At 35.3% G+C, this 17,337-nt stretch overlaps 1 protein-coding gene across 2 annotated transcripts in view; it reads left to right on the forward strand.

Annotated features, from left to right (window-relative positions):
• NPAT (nuclear protein, coactivator of histone transcription) overlaps positions 1 to 17,337 on the forward strand; it is a 52,134-nt gene that overhangs the window by 27,227 nt on the left and 7,570 nt on the right. Inside the window, exons 4-13 of one of the 2 annotated variants that reach the window (XM_014860767.3) lie at positions 1,497 to 1,569; positions 2,501 to 2,541; positions 3,021 to 3,245; positions 4,613 to 4,694; positions 5,678 to 5,765; positions 6,306 to 6,397; positions 6,478 to 6,565; positions 10,976 to 11,072; positions 12,170 to 12,298; positions 14,739 to 16,412. In XM_014860767.3, the coding sequence (XP_014716253.1) occupies positions 1,497 to 1,569; positions 2,501 to 2,541; positions 3,021 to 3,245; positions 4,613 to 4,694; positions 5,678 to 5,765; positions 6,306 to 6,397; positions 6,478 to 6,565; positions 10,976 to 11,072; positions 12,170 to 12,298; positions 14,739 to 16,412 (2,589 nt within the window). The remainder of the gene's footprint in view (positions 1 to 1,496; positions 1,570 to 2,500; positions 2,542 to 3,020; positions 3,246 to 4,612; positions 4,695 to 5,677; positions 5,766 to 6,305; positions 6,398 to 6,477; positions 6,566 to 10,975; positions 11,073 to 12,169; positions 12,299 to 14,738; positions 16,413 to 17,337) is intronic. The other variant, XM_070490341.1, reaches the window with a different exon arrangement.

Genomic DNA, 17,337 nt, shown 5'->3' on the forward strand with positions numbered 1-17,337 from the left:
ATTTAGGTTTGGGGATTTTTTTCTGTTAGTTTTATACAGGATTTATCTAATTATTTTAATTAAAAATAATTTTTAAAGGATATTAATGCCTCTTAAAAACCATAAGAAAACTTGTTTCAGTTTTGATGAGATAAGTTTTATTGGGAAATGTCTAATTAAATAGTTTGTGTTTATATTCTGAGATAAATAATTGAAAATCTGAATATTAGCGTATATAACAAAATAATTTTTTTTAAAGATATACAAATCCTAACTCTGGGTATCTACCCTGGTGAACAGGCCTTGCTATGTGTTAATAAAATTTCAAACTAATATTTTAATTTTAAGTTCTTTGTAGTCTAAATCTGGACACAGGAGCCAGTCATAAAATTCTGGCTTATATTTATCAGAATACTAAATAATACTTTTTAAAATTAACGTTCTAGGGGAAAGTTAGAATTGTTTATTTTATTCCCTAATATTGATTATTTCAACATTAACAGAAGATTAGCAGTAAAGAATCAATTAGCATAAAATTATAACATTAAAAAATAGAAATAAGCTTATCATTTATTGAGTACTCTTTGTATGCAGCATTATGCTAGGTGCTTTCATGTTTTATCTCAGTCTTTAAAATAATCCAGTGAGAGGTGTTGATTGTTTAGATCCATTTTTAAGTATCAGAAAACTGAGGATTAGAGAAGCCAGATAACTTTTCCAAGAGCACAAAACTAGAAACTGTAGAAAGTAATTCCTGGAAGTTCAGGGCCTGAATTTCATTTCTAACTCTTCAAGAAGGTTACTTGATCTTTCTGCCAGTTTTCCTTTCCCAAAGTATCTTAGAGTGTAAATGACATTAAACAATATACAACAATTTCAGCACAGAGGTTTGCATCCCACTTTTATGTTGAGTAGCTTTCTCTGGTTTGAGTTTTTAATAAGTATTTGGTAAAGATTTTAAATATCTTATGAATTTCCCATCATTATGGCTTTAGAGTACATCCTTAAAGAGACTAATTAGTCCTTGGGAATTTTACCTGTAGTTGTAAGTGTAGTAACTGGTGAACCCTTTTTAAGAGGTTCCTGAGCAGTCACAGTGATTTGGGTGTGACTACATGGGATGTAGAAAACTAATTTCCAACCTCAATGGAGTTTGCATAATCTTTACGATAATTATTTGTTATAAATCAAATTATTTTAATTTACTTCCAAATGTCACATAGAACAAATATTTAAAATAGTCTGTCTGTTTTTAATTCAAAGAAGTGATCTAAAAAAGCTTCAGAGATTTCACAGATGTCCATTTCCATTCATATTACATCTGATAACTCAGTGACTTGAGAAAAGGAAGCAACCTCATAGCTTTGTAGGTCATTTTACAAAACAGACATTTCTGTGTTCCCAACATAATGTCAACAGCTGAGAGAAATGTTTCTTTTCCTTATTGATTTTCTGTCCAAATTAAATGAATTTTCTCCAACTGGGTTTATTAAGAAACTTTTCCTCTTATGATTTAGAAACATCAAATGATGTCCCAGCAATTATGTCATCGCTGTGGAAGAAGTTAGACCATACGCTTTCTCAGATCAGGTAATAAAAAACATAAGTTTATCAGAATATGCATAATTTTGTAATGCAGACACATGTAAGAATCACTTCAGGTTTAAATCTTCTTATGATCCACACAGTGCATTATATAACACTCGAGAAAAATTTTAAGTCTTTTGTTTCTTAAAAGCAATCAGCCTGGGGCCAGCCTGGTGGCGCAGCGGTTAAGTTTGCACATTCCGCTTCGGTGGCCTGGGGTTCGCGGGTCCGGATCCGGGGTGCGGACCTATGCACCGCTTGGCAGGCCATGCTGTGGTAGGCATCCCACGTATAAAGTAGAGGAAGATGGGCATGGATGTTAGCTGAGGACCAGTCTCCCTCAGCAAAAAGAGGGAGGATTGGCAGCAGTTAGCTCAGGGCTAATCTTCCTCAAAAAAAAAAGAGGAGGATTGACAGTGAATGCTAATCTTCCTCAAAAAAACAAAACAAAACAAAACAAAATCAGCCTAAAATAATCCTCATGTTAAAGAGACACATTCTGGGGTGGCAAATTTTGTTCCTCTTCAGTACACTCTATGGTGTTTGTACAAGGAGCAAATCGCCTGATGTATTTCTCAACGTGTGTCCCCATGGTTAAGCAACACATGACTGTATATACCATTCTGAAATATATTAAGTTCCTATAGTCAAGTCAAATTGTATTCTCAATGGGATATCAAGGCTCTGTAATGCATATTGCATTGGATAGAAACTTGATTAAAATTATGTGTGTGTGTGCTTACATGCCAGTATTTTTTTTCCTAAAGCAAATAAGATTTGGTTACTCCCCAAAAAATGTGCTTGTCTTTTTTGTCTGAGAGAGATGTGATGCCTTTTAACTCATAATTTACTTCAGGACTGACTATAACTAAAGCAGAGTATATCTTAGCAACAGAAGTTTTTTAATGTCTGACTTCTTTGTTTTATTTGTTAGGAGCATGCAAAGTTCCCCAGGGTTTGCTGCCAATCAGAGAGGTTGGTGTTCAACTTTAAACTATAAATAATGTTCAGAGTTAACTCAAACTCAAACCAACTGTCAGATGAACATTTTAATTAGTAATACATGTGTCTAAGTATATATTTTGTTTATACTACTGCTTTTCTAAGTACAGTTATTTTAGGAAACAACATTTTTATTTGTTGTAAAAATATGCATTTTAAGTACTCCTGTTTATCTCTTTGGCTGTCATGTGTTCCCGTCTTTTAGTTCTCATTCCATAAGTTTGTTTCCTAACTTGTGGAGGTGTTACAATATGAATTAGAAGATTTGAGCATAATCATTATAGCTTGTTTCCTATGAAATTATTGCATAAACTTAGTTGATATTTTCAAGGGCTGTTTTTCAATATGTAGGTCAAGCATGTTAAATAGCAGGCCATGTATCATGCAGACTTCTTAAAATTCCTGAACTACTCTGACATTGAGTTAAGTTTTTAAATGCTCATGTTTTTCAGCCCGAACAAGAAGTGGAATTGCAGAAATCAAACGGCAGAGAAGACTTGCATCTCAAGCAGCTCCCGTCAGTTCAGAGTTGCTGACGTTACCGTATCTTTCGGGACAATTTACTACTTCTCCTTTGACAGCTACACAAGTTACGCGGCCAACTGGCCAAATTTCAACTCCTTTGAGGTCAAATTTTGTAGTGGTCAACCATTCACAGTCACAAGACTCTGTGACCAGTAAGTTTAAATTTTGCTCTTAAATTTTGTTTTTAATCAAATTGTATACACAAGGTGATATACTAATATCTTTATACTCATAAAATTATAGTAAGAAAAAAAATGAGAGGCTAGAAATGGAAAAGACTTTAGGTAAATTTACCATGAAATAAACATATTATTAAATCTGTGAGATATTTTAATCTAGGATTCTTCTCATTTCTATTCTAACTGAAGTCCAGCCTTGAACACTTCTAATTCTCAATTTTCTACATTAATAGAAAGACCTTGTTGTATTTGATTTTTTTTTTTTCTTTTTGGTGAGGAAGGTTGGCCCTGAGCTACCATCTGTGCCAATATTCCTCTATTTTTGGTATGTTGGATGCTACCACAGCACGGCTTGATGAGTCCTGTGGAGATCTGGCCCAGGATCCAAACCCACGAACTCCGGGCTGCCAAAGCAGAGCATGCAAACTTAACCATTACGCCACCAGGCTGGCCTCAATATTTGGTTTTAAAAGAAATACACATTATATTTCACCACCTCTTTGTCTTTGTTCGTGCTAGTCAGTCTTCTTGGAATAAGGAATATTTTCCAGTTCACTTTTTTTTTTTTTTGAGTTAATGATAGGTTACAATCTTGTGAAATTTCATTTGTACATTAATGTTTGTCATTCATGTTGTAGGTGCACCACTTCACCCTTTGTGCCCATCCCCCACCCCACCTTTCCCCTGGTATCCACTAAACTGTTCTTAGTCCACATTTTTAAATTCCTCATATGACAGTTCACTTCTTTTTCTGCATGTTGAAAATCCTTCATGTTCCTGGCTGAATCTTAGAGCTAGGATAAACTTAGAGATCATCTGGTACATCTTGCTTGTTACTTGAAACTATGGAAAACACATGATATTAAGGGGCAGAAAGCTAGTTAATAACAGAGTTGGGATTAGAATTGAGACGCCAGCTCTCTCAGTTCCTAGCCTGTCTTCTTTCTCTTCTGTGCAGCTGAAATTTATTGCCTTCTGTTACATTCTCACTTGTTTCTATCTTTTCTCCAACTTCTTTTACACCTCTGGGTAAAAACACTTAGTTTATATACACTGTAGTGTACACTTAGTTTATACTTCTTACAGTTCTTCCATTCTGCCATGTTACTTTTTGTTGAGATTATACTGTACTTTATATTTTATTGTAAAACTTTAAGTCACAGGGACTGTATTTTATTCATCTTAATATCTTCCATACTGCCTTTCACATAGTAGGCACCCAGTGTATGTTAACTGAATTTAATACAAAATAATAATCATTTCATAATGCGACTTATTCCATTAAGTTTAGAGAACTATTCAATTTCCTTGACTTACTGGTTTGTTTTCTTGAAATACAGCTGCAGAGGCTTTAAGTATCATTCCTGGTCCTCAGGAAAAGAAAACTCAAGCCAGTTTAATGTCTCCTGGTAGACGCAAAAGGTAAATGCTTTTTAAAGGAACGAGTTTACAGTAACTTTTAGGAAAAAAGAGAGAATTACACCAGGATATTTACATTGTGAATAAAATAGCAAGATTGGATTAAGGTCTGGGGACTATTTACTGTTATATTATATCCATTCCAAAACACATTTTTTCTCCCACATTCTAACTTCTCTAAAATCAGGTTGCATCTTGTAATCAATGGCAAATCACCATTTCATTGGAAATGTGTTTTTTCTATTTGGGTGCAGAATGGTATATCTTAAAGTTGATGTTATCTCAGATTTTTTGCAATAACTGTTTTTTAAATGAATATAAATAATACTGGCATATGTTAAGGTCTACAAACACATATTTAAAGTCCTAAATCAATTGATAGAAATCTTTTCAGGGATAGTCTCTGAGAAAAGTTCTTTTTGTCCTTACTTATCCCATGTGTCTTTGTTCAAAGGATATTTCAGAAAAGCGAGAGATCAGTTTAAAATGTTTTTCCTGATTTTACAACTGCCACACCATGAGTATTTTTGTTGGAATTTTTACTGTTGGTGGTTTCTCATTCAAAGCTGACCTCAGCCTCCTTTATGGCAAGCTTTCTCACTTAGCCACATAAAATAGAAAAACAACTATAACAATTTATAGCATTTATAGGAAACTTGACATTTTTGTAATGTCTTTACATATACTTTATTTCATTCAGTTCTTTTAGAAACTGAATAATGCAGTTGGTCTTATCCCCTTATGAAATGAGTCAGGACCAAAGCTTACTTCGCTACAGACCACATAGGCCAAAAGTGGTAACCTCAAATTTGTTTCTTCTTAATTCAAATCTAATAATGCTTTCCTACTCTGCTGCCCTTTGTTCCTACCACAAATAGGGAAAATATCTTTTCTACCATGATCTTAAGATTTATGTCTGTATATGTAATTATCATTGAATCTGTTATTCATACTAGTTAAAAGACAAGCTTTAAAATGTGTTTCAGTGAATCTCAAAGGAAAAGTATCACTTTGTCTGGGCCTCATTCAACAATACGGAATTTCCAGGATCCAAATGCATTTGCAGTAGAAAAAGTAAGTGACCTTCCCAAACTTTGCAAGTTGAGATATTCATGAGTTCTAAAACATTGATATATTCACAAATGTGTGTATATATTATATATGTGTGAGTATTTCTATAAGACTGTGCAATGGAATTGCCTTAGGATATAGAGAATAGCAAAAATGTTTAACAGTAGGAGACAGTCCATTCAGAATAGATAACATGTGCAGATGTCCATGTTTAGGTATATTTAGGAAACTAAATAATACACTGTTTTTGTTGGATTATACAATATAATAGGACACTTTACTGGAGTCCATATTAAAAACCTTGTATGAAAAGCCAAAGAGTTTGGAACTGTATTCTGTAATCAGTGAAGAAAAAGTTGGTGAAGGGTCTTTGAAAACACTTATAAATTGTAAAGTGTAGTTTTCAGGTGTTCATGTAGAAGGAGCTACCGTAACTTCTGAGTTTCCACCTAGATTTATTAAAACTGTCCAGCTTCCATTAATTGGTTCTTTTTTAATAATACTCTATCTTATCCTTTTACTAATATTGACTTTCTTTTCCAGCAAATGGTTATTGAAAATGCACGGGAAAAAATTTTAAGCAACAAATCTCTTCAAGAAAAGCTTGCAGAAAACATTAATAAATTTTTGACTAGGTAAGCTATGTGTGTTTAAAATGCCTAATTGTTTCTGCCTAATGAGAACTGTGCTAGAAAAATTTTTTTCTGTGTTACAGTGACAACAATATTGCTCAAGTACCTAAGCAAACAGATAGCAACCCTACTGAACCAGAGACTTCAATTGATGAACTCCTGGGACTTCAGGTATGGGTAAGGGTGGGTATATGAGTAGTGCATGTACTCATAGTTAAAACTGATGGCATTTTGGTTTTATTTCAAAACTATTGCCGACAGATTAGATGTATAAAAGATTTAAAATAATAATTTAAGATGTAGAATTCTTTCATTATCCAAATGTAATCTGTTCCTGAAAATGTGTTAGATACTGAATTTTCAAATAATCAGTCAAAATTACTTTAGTTTTTTCCAGTTTTACTGAGAAGAGATTGACATATATCACTGTATACTTTAAAGCGTACAGCATGATGGTTTGATTTACATATATTAAAATTGCATTGGTTAAATGGTAAAAGTAATGACATTCCTAACCCATCTAATAACTCTAACCAACTCTTCCAGATGTCAGTAAAACACTTTCCTATGTCCTTGCAACAATCAGTTACGGATTTCTAAGTATTTAATACTTGAAGATTCATTCATGCGTATATTTGTGTGCAGTAAGCAACAATACTGTACAGTGTGTATATAATAAATTACATTTCTTCTACACTGCTACAAACTGTATAAAAATGTAAAGAAACAATGAAATAATATGTTAAAGATATATAATGAATCCAAGTAATATTCAACAAAAGAAAATGAACAGGACACTTTTAAGAAGTTACTAACCGAATGAATAATTGTGTGAGATTTACTGCTAAGAGAAGAAAGATAGGATTTATAGTCACTGTTGCTATTCAGGGATAGTGAAGATGAAAGAGGGTGAGCTGGTAAAGGAAAAATTTAACAATGTATGTTTTAAGATTAGTCCATGTGCAAATATGCTTTTTGAAAAGCAGCTGAGAATTGTGACTGTCACACATTCTTTCACCTGGGTTCTCAAACAATGTAATCGTTTTTGTTGCCATGCCCACATTATAATGAATTCATTACAACAGGTTTTCTTTCAGATGATGAATTCTGGGTAAAACTACTGATTTTTCCCCCTTTAAAAAGTATGCCTTCAGAATACTTTTTAAAGAAAAATTTGATATGTTTTCCCATAGTGAAATTCAGTAAGTTTAACAAAATATGACAAGGTTTTTCAAGCAACCTTTAAATTATCTACTAGTCCTTCTTTAAAATGCCTCTCCTATATTAATGTTTAACAAATACCTATCCCCTGTTCTAAATTTTTATAGTCTCCAACTGCTTGCTTGTATTTTCTTCACAAACATATCAGGTACTTATCCTAACCAAGACAATCTGTTAGATACTGTGAAGATTATAAGAAAGTGAAGACACAACCCTCTGCCCTTGGTTGTTCATAATATTGGGGAACATTAAAAATTCTGATTTAAATAACTTTTTAAAAGAACAGCAAGACATAATGCCTGACTGAGTAGTATTTGCATCAGCTTCACTGAGTCACTAGCCAGTAATACACATAGGTAAGGTAGGAGTTTTTAATATATTTGCAGATCTTTGTAACCTTGGGGTAGGCAAGATTTCTTAGGATGTGCAAATCACTAACTGTAATTTTAAAAAGAAATAGGATTCCTTAAATTTTAAAATGTCTGCTTATTAAAATCATCATTAAAGAAAACTAAAAGGCAAAACACCAACTTGGAGAAAATATTCATAATACATATATCTGGCAAAGAATTTGTATCCAGAGTATATAAAGAGCTCCTTCAAATCAGTAATAAAAAGATAAATCACCCATTTAAAAAAATGGGTGAAATCAATGGAACAGTCAAAAGAAGATATAGGAATGGCCAATAAGCCCATGAAACAATACTCAACATTATTTGTCATTTGGGAAATGAAAGTTAAGAATACGAGATGCCATTTCACATTCAATAGAATGGCTAAAATTAAAAAAATCTGACAACAGTTAATGTTGGTGAGGATGTGAAACAGCTAGAACTCTGAAAAATTGCTACTGGAGGATGTGAAATAGTAAGGCCAATTTCAAAAACTGACAGTTTATTACAAAGTTATGTATACACCTACCTTATAACCTAGCAATTACTAGGTTGTTACCTAAAAGAAATAAATATGTTCACATATGTGTACAAAAACACTTATATAAGAATGTTCATAGCAGCTTTATTCATAGTAGACGAGCACTGAAAACAAACCAAATGTCCATCAACAAAAAGGAATAAACAAATTTTGACATAGTCGTAAAATAGAATACTACTGAACAATAAAAAAGGATAACCTACTAATATACATAGCAACATAGGTACAAGTATGTTGCTCAGAGAAGTGAGGCACACAGACTGAGAAAGACAAACACCAGATGATTTCACTCGTGAAATATAAACAAACCCAGGGACAAAGAAAACAGTTCAGTGGTTACCAGAGGAAGGGGGTAGGGAGTGGGCACAGGGTTTGAAGGGGAGCACTTATGTGGTGACAGTTAAGAAATAATGTACAACTGAAGTCTCACATTGATGTAAACTATTATGAACTCAATTAAAAAAAAGTGAGGCACAAAAGAATGCATACTGTATAATTCTATTAACATAAAGATCTAAAACAGACAACACTAATTTATGCTGCTAGAAATCAGAAGTTGTTGCCTGAATGAGGCTAAGGGAAGTGATTTCCCAGGAGGAGGAATTCTCTAGAAAGGAGAATGGTGTGTATGTGTGTGTGTTTGTGTATGAATTTCTTGGGTGATGGAAATGTCCTACCGTTTGATTTTGATTGGGGTGGTGGTTACACAATCCTGGATGCCTGGATAAAGATTTTCATTGTATTATTATTTACTATAACTGAAAACTAGAAAAAATTCAGACATCCAATGGTGGGAATTGGTTAAATTGTGGCATATTTATGCAAAGAAAAATATCTGTTACAAAGAGGCTCCTTTCTTTTAGAAAGATAGTGGATTAAACATTTAGTTTTGTACCCTACTACTAAAAAGACAGTATAGGGAATTTTCAAAAAGCATAACCCCACAAGGTCAAAAAAGAGAAGAGGACAGGACAGAAGAAAATTGGGAAGTTGAAATGGACAGGTAGTACCTGCCTTAGCAGATGCAGGATTCCAAGCCAGTAAAGGTAAAGCTCAGGTAAAAGCTACTTTACAACACAGAAATCCCAAGAGGCTGGGCACCAGTACTTCTGAAAGTAAGTGTAAAGATAGGGCTACAAACAGGATGATTAGGTGCAAAATTTAGGAAGGAGTTAAACTCCAGTATCTTCTCCCCATTCCACACTGTCCTCCAGAAACACTGTTGTCAGTCATAAACTCTCCCAGCAGGAAATCTAACTCACTGAAAAGAAAAAAAACTAAAACTACAGATGGTTCTGTAGGATTATTCTACAGCTTAGGTTTTAGTTGACAAGCTCTCTCCATTTGCGCAGAGTTCGCAGGTAGCTTTTGGCATGCTACTTTTTTTTTTTTTTTTTTTCCTTTTTCTCCCCAAAGCCCCCCGGTACACAGTTGTATATTCTTCGTTGTGGGTCCTTCTAGTTGTGGTATGTGGGACGCTGCCTCAGCGTGGTTTGATGAGCAGTGCCATGTCCGCGCCCAGGATTCGAACCAACGAAACACTGGGCCGCCTGCAGCGGAGCGCGCAAACTTAACCACTCGGCCACGGGGCCAGCCCCTTGGCATGCTACTTTTAAATATGAGCAGATAAGCAAGGATTGTCCAACATTTGAAGAAAGCATTTAATATGAAGAGACCAAAGTAGACAGATAAAAGGGGTGAGATAGATTTCTATTGGAGGATCTAGAAAGCAGTGTACCATAAACTAATGTGAAGAAAGCCAATTAAGGAACATTATGAAACCAAACTCAAAGACAAAGAGATCAGATTTGTGGTTACCAGAGGTGGGTGGTAGTGAGAGAATTGGATGAAGGGGGTCAAAAGATACAAACTTCCAGTTATAGGATAAATATATACTGGGGATGTAATGTGCAAAACAACAAACATAGTTAACACTGCTGTATGGTATATTTGAAAGTGAAGAGTAGATTCTAAGTTCTCACAAGGAAGAAAACATTTTTTTCTTTTCCTTTTTTTGTGTCTATATGAGGTAATGTTAACTACACTTACTCTGGTAATCATTTCACAATGTATATAGGTCAAGTCATTATACTGGAAAACTTATACAGTGCTGTATGTCAAGTACAAAAAACATAGCATGGTTTTATTTTGTATTTATATACATACATACAGTTCCTATGTTCATTTTATTTTAATGTTTGGGAATGTATTCACCAAAGTAATTAACTCTAGGAAGTAGAATTAGGGAGCACTTTGTATTTTCTTAGTCTGTTGTTTTAATTTGCTTTAAAGGAGCATAGTGTTAGAAGAGGTTTTCTTGGAGGGGAATACTTCTGCATAAAAAGTCAAAAATATAAGATGTTCTCTAATTATTTTGGTGGTCTTGAACCGTATTAATTCAATTAGGATCACTCTTTCTTTTTGCAGAGTGAAATCCACATGTCTGAAGAAGCTATACAGGATATATTGGAACAGACAGAATCAGATCCAGCATTTCAGGCACTCTTTGATCTCTTTGACTATGGTAAGTAGACCATTTCTTCTAGGTAATTAGAAAAGTTTCTACAATTTCTCTGGCAACTTAACCAGGGTGAAGCAGCATTCTACAGAGCTCTTGATAAAAGTTCCTGTTTTCGTTAAAGCAAACATTATATGGGGGGCTGGCCCCATGGCCAACTGGTTAAGTTCACGCGCTCCGCTGCAGGAGGCCCAGTGTTTCGTTGGTTCGAGTCCTTGGCGCGGACATGGCACTGCTCATCAAGCCACACTGAGGTGGCATCCCACATGCCACAACTAGAGGGACCCACAATGAAGAGTATACAGCTATGTGCTGGGGGGCTTTGGGGAGAAAAAGGAAAAAATAAAATCTTTAAAGTAAAAAAAAGCAAACATTATATGGATATGAAAGGGTTTTTTATTGTTTTTGTCTGTCTTTTTTTTTTTTCCTTAAAGAAATTTTAGCTGTAAAAATGGAGAACAATTTTGTGTTTTGTTTCTGTGGGCATTTTGGCCAGTCACTACAGTTGTACACACATACTAAACACAACTGGATAATACAAAAGGAATACAAAAAATTGGCTATTGCCCTCAATCTTATGGCCTAGTGCAGTAGTTCTCACAGTATAGTCTCCAAACCAGCAGTACCAACATTATCTGAGAACATGTTAAAAATGCAAATTCTTGGACCCTCCAAGTGATTCTGATATAGGCTAAAGTTTAAGAACTACCAGTCTGATGAAAAAACCATGTTTGTCAATGATATGTAAGGGAACATGTTAAAAACATCCAAAAGACCATAATTAAAACCAAAGTTTAGGAGACTGGCCCCGTGGCAGAGTGGTTAAGTTCGCACACTCTGCTGTGGCGGCCCAGGGTTTCGCCCGTTCAGACCCTGGTAATGGACATGGCGCCGCTCATTAGGCCATGCTGAGGCGGCATCCCACATGCCACAACGAGAAGGACCCACAACTAAATATATAACTATGTACTAGGGGGATTTGGGGAGGAAAAAAAAGAACACCAAAGTTTAACATTTGCTTGACAGCTGTCAAGCTGTATTAATTGATGCTTATTTTTATTTTGGTCATTTAACTAATTGTTTCCCTATTCCCTTTTTAACAGGTAAAACAAAGAATAATAAAAATATGTCACAAGGCATTTCCAGTCAGCATATGGATACCAATCCCAATGTAGTCTTAGCAGATGAAACTAATCTAGCAGTTAAAGGTTCTTTTGAAACAGAAGAATCTGGTAAGAATTTGATTTTGTTGATATCATTAATCCAAATCCTAGTATCAGTCTCAAAGTTTCTAAGGCAGAAAATATTGTTTAATTTGGAAGCGGTTCAAATTATCACGTAGGTCATTTTTGTATTTCTAGTTTTCTCTCTTCATTAAAAAATAAAATTACTCCCAAGCCTTTACTGCTTTAAAAGGTGAGTTTTTAATACTCGTTCTTCCTTGATGCAGTAGATTCTTAAAATGCACAATTTGGTATTAATAGTGTTGACCCATTTGACAAAAGTCTGTAATATTTAACGTGATTTTTCTGAGGCACAAATTTGAATCCCTAATATGTAAGGTTGGTATGTGGTATTGATCATTCAGCTTAGCAGTCGAGTTTGGCTGACTACTCAGCATCCACAGCTCACTTATTTAGAGGAAATTATATACTGTAGTGATAGTCTGGAATTATGGATTTCATGAGGTTTGAGGTCATGTTCCTATGTGTCTACTAAGTCAGTTCTTTACATTTCTGCCTCTCATAGAGTACCAGTATGGCACCTAATTGGTCCACAGTAATTACGTATTGAATGAGGGAAGGCAGTGAATAGGTCCATCTTAGATCTTATAAGTATTTGCCACATTTTTTTAAATTATGTTTTTGTGAAATATGACACATGTACAAAGTGCACAGTAAAAATGTGTATAGCTCATTGAATTACAGTCAAGCAAAAACCCATATAACCAACTATCTCTCAAGTCAAAAGATACAACACCGCCAGCAACACAGAAACCTCTGTTCATATCCCTTCCAAGTCACTGTTCCCTCCATCCCTCTTCCTCAGAGATAACCAGTATTCTGGCTTCTCTCCCGTTATCCTGGTGTCTCACACTTGTTGCTGAACTTTATGCCTCTTTAATACAACCTCTGTCCATTTCTGTCTACAGCAAACTATGCCCAAATAATCTTTTGTGCTTATCTGTTTTTAAATGCCATTACCCCCACAAGGCCCCCCCAAAAACCTGATGGCTTCCAAGTTTCACATCATGTCTTCCTAAGAATAGTTTTGGAATATCTCAGACTACGTTCCTACTTTGAGTTCTCTGCCTACACCAAAGCTCAACCCTCCATTTCTTAGGCTGAATTATAGTGGGATGTGTCTTACTATATATTATGTGTGGAAGATTGCACTTCAGTTAAGCTTCATCCTGCACAAAATGAAACTTGAAATCCTATTTTCTCAAAGTCTTTCAGTTTCATTGAAACTGACTACACCCTGAATTTGTGTGGCCTAGATGAAATTTCCACTATCTCCCCACAGTAAGATTTGAATGTGCTCTATACCCAATAATATTTTACCAGTGTCACATTAACAGAATTATGTGTTGGTCGATACACATTTTTCTAAGTTTTTCCTATATTTTTCATATTGTTAATTGTTAATGTTTTCTGTCCTAAACTGTGAATGCTACATGACATATAGTGTACCAGTGCTGTGTCATTTTCTGAAACGCCCTTTTCTTCTTAGACCAGCTCCTAGACATTTTTTAAGATCTCCTCATATAATACCTCTTTTATGACACTTTCTCACATCCCCTAGGCAGAAAGAAATGCCTTTTGTTCCTATACTATTACAATTTTTATCATGTTTTATTATGACTTTCTGTTCTATGTCTGCTTCCCTTACTAGACTGATCTCTCCAATGGCAGAGACTGGGTCATTCATCTTTATTTTGTTGTTGTTGTTGTTGTTCTTGCTGAGGAAGGTTATCCCTAACCTTCCTCATCCCACGGAACTAACATCTGTGCCAGTCGTCCTCCACTTTATGTGGGTTGCTGCCACAGCATGGCTGAGTAGTGTAGGTCAGTGCCCAGGATCCAAACCCACAAACCCAGGCGACTGCAGAGGAGCATACCAAACTTAACCACTATGCCATGGCGCCGGCCCAAATCTTTGTATCCCGGTACCAATCATATGGTTGACCTTCTGTAAATGTGTGTTGAATGTTAAACAGGGCACAGTAACATCAAATGTTAATCATGCAAAATGTACTTGGCCCTCTTTCACCTTTAAGAATATATCAGATGAAGTAAAGTGAATAGAAACGGTAAAAGTTAAGAAAAGTCAACTGTTCTGAAAAAAAGAAACAGAATGTTTGGTGCCACTTTTTTACATACTGGTAAATATTAGATGTTCTTAAACCTATATATCTTTTCCTTCCTTCCGTCATCTGTTTTCCAAGAAGCCTGAAAAACAATTTGGCACTTGTTTAAAAAGGCATCAGTAATAAAAGTGCCCATAAAGTTTTTGATGCTTAGAAAATGGGAAATATAGTTTATCAGACTTCCACTTACTGATATGTCAAAGATTAGTTACTTGCTTGGGAAAATAGGTTTTACAGAAAGATGACTATTTCAGAAGCTGTACATACTCACCATATCTTCCTACCATCCTTATATTTTGCAGGTGATCGATCTGGCCAACCCTCATTTTGCACATCCTATCAAAGTGAAGACACATCAAATCCTTTGAAGAATGGTAGCAACCCTGATGAGCTCAGACAGGAAGCCCAGGAACCTTTTTCCCATATAGGCTCTAGCATGCAGAAAAAGGCCTTTAAAACAGTTGTTGTACCTCCTGAACAGAAGTGTAACCTCGATATTACCTTTGAGTCTGTGCCTAACTTGAATGACTTTAACCAAAGAGTAAATTCTGATGCTGAATGTAATCAGCATTGTGCTGAATTATACACCAATCAGATGTCCACTGAAACTCAAATGGCTATGGAAGTTGAAAAGAATTCTTTGCCTCCCAGTGTGCCGAGTGAATCTCAGTTACAGCCTGATCAGTCTGATATACCAATAACTTCATTTGTTTCCCTTGGTGGTGAAACTAACAATGAAAACTTAATTCTCTCTGGTAAAAATTCTCAACTTTTATCCCCAAATATTCCATTAACTGGAAATCCATCTAAAAAAAGTCAATTTTGTGAAAGTTCTAATAATATAGGAAGACTTAAAACTAGTTTCCATGATTCCAAGTCACCAGATTCTAGAGAAATTCACCAGAGTAAAATTGAAATTAATAATGTATTAGCAGTTGCATCACAACAACTTTCAGATTGCCAAGATAATTCTTCCCTTCAAAGTAAAATATTACCTGTATCTGTTGAAAGTTCAGGTTTAAATGTATCTGAACAAGTAGAAATTCGTCTTGGAGGTTCAGTATCTTCAATGAAACAACCATCTAATGATTCATCATCTGTTGAGTTAAATCATGTGGAACATGAAACTCAGCCCTCCAAGTCTGAGAAAATTGCTTTGGATTCACAAGAGCCTTCATCTTCTATAAAAGAACATGGAGATAGTATTTTTCTCTCTTTAGGTGAAAATGATAACTGTGGGGAAGTAGCATTGATGCCTCCAGAAGGTAATCCTATAGAAGGGAGGCATTCTCTTCCCTCGGAATCCCTGTGTTCAATGGGAGATTCTCACGCTGAGTCCCAAAATACTAGTGATAAACCTGCTAGTGACAACTCAACAGAGATAGATGCATCAAATATCGTCTCTCTCAAAATTATCATCAGTGATGATCCATTTGTTTCCTCAGATACTGAACTTAACAGTGCTGTTTCTAGTATCAGTGGAGAAAACTTGCCAACTATAATTTTGTCTTCTCCTGCTAAATCACCTGCCAAAAATGCAGAATTAGTTAAATGCCTGTCTTCAGAAGAAACTGCAGGTACTATCACATCTGCTGAAGGAATAGGAGATTCAGCATCAATGGAACAGAGCCTTTTAGCACTCAAACCTGAAGACTCGGCAGTAAACAATACTCAGAATGAAGACAGCATTGCTTTTTCAGCCAGTGTTACACCATGTGTTTCCAAGGATGGAGGATACATACAGCTGATGCCAACTACAAGCACAACTTTTGGCAATTCAAATAACATTCTGATAGCTACCTGCATGACTGATCCAGCAGCCTTAGGAACAACTGTAAGTCAGTCTAATGTTGTGGTGTTGCCTGGAAATTCTGCACCTATGACTGCTCAACCTCCACCACCTCAGTTACAGACACCACCAAGGTCAAACAGTGTATTTGCTGTCAACCAGGCTGTGTCACCCAACTTTTCACAAGGTAACTTCACGAACAGTTGAAGTTAATTTCTCTGGAATGGGATCTAATTTCTCTTATGTCTGCAGCTGTTGGCTAGGAGGTAATAAACCATGGATAGATAGTATGAGAAAAGATTCTGAAATTTGTGATGATGCCTCCTCTTTACTCTAGCTAATTAATTCAGTCAAACCTTTTTTTAAACCTTTTTGTATGCTCTGGAATTCAGTGGTTTAATTTTTTACTTTTTTCTTTCCACAGTTACTTCCCAGTCCATGTGCTAAGATACAAAAAAGAGAGAAAAGAAAGACTAATTCATCAAAAAGTTGTATACCTACTAAAACCCAATGTTGTGGGAAATTTTTTTAAAATAGCTATTATAGTCTTAGTTTTCAAGGAATTTTTTTTATCTGTTTGGAGAGACTTTTAAGACACAACTTGAAACCCTTTGTAATTTGTCTTCCACCTTCCAGAATTGATCTGTGTCTTTAGAATTCTTTGGTTGTAGGGCCACTTGTGGCATTTATTGCATGCCATTTTGTATGTAGTTAGTGATTGACATGCCTGTCATATTAGTCATTCTTGATTGTATCTTCCTTGAAGATAGAACTTATGGCACATTTATCCACATTTTCTTATATATTGGTTCCCAAGCTCCTTTACTCTCTTGTTTTACATTATAGGCATGCAATAAAATCTGATTAAATATCATCAATTAAATATTAATTATTAAGCCTGATGGATCTGTTCCAAGTGCTAGTTAAGATAAAGAAAGAGTCAGAATTGGTAGAGAATGTGGGACTTGAGCTGAAACTTAGAGAAATAAGGTAGTATTTGGAATAGAAGGAAGGAAGTCTAAGCAGCACAAGTTTAGGGAGGTATTTGAGTGACCAAAGTAGGTGTTCGTGGAAGTAAGGTGATCAACTTGACAGGCGCAGTTAGTGAGTGT

Source organism: Equus asinus, chromosome 20 (assembly GCF_041296235.1).
Source record: "Equus asinus isolate D_3611 breed Donkey chromosome 20, EquAss-T2T_v2, whole genome shotgun sequence".
Classification (NCBI taxonomy): domain Eukaryota; kingdom Metazoa; phylum Chordata; class Mammalia; order Perissodactyla; family Equidae; genus Equus; species Equus asinus.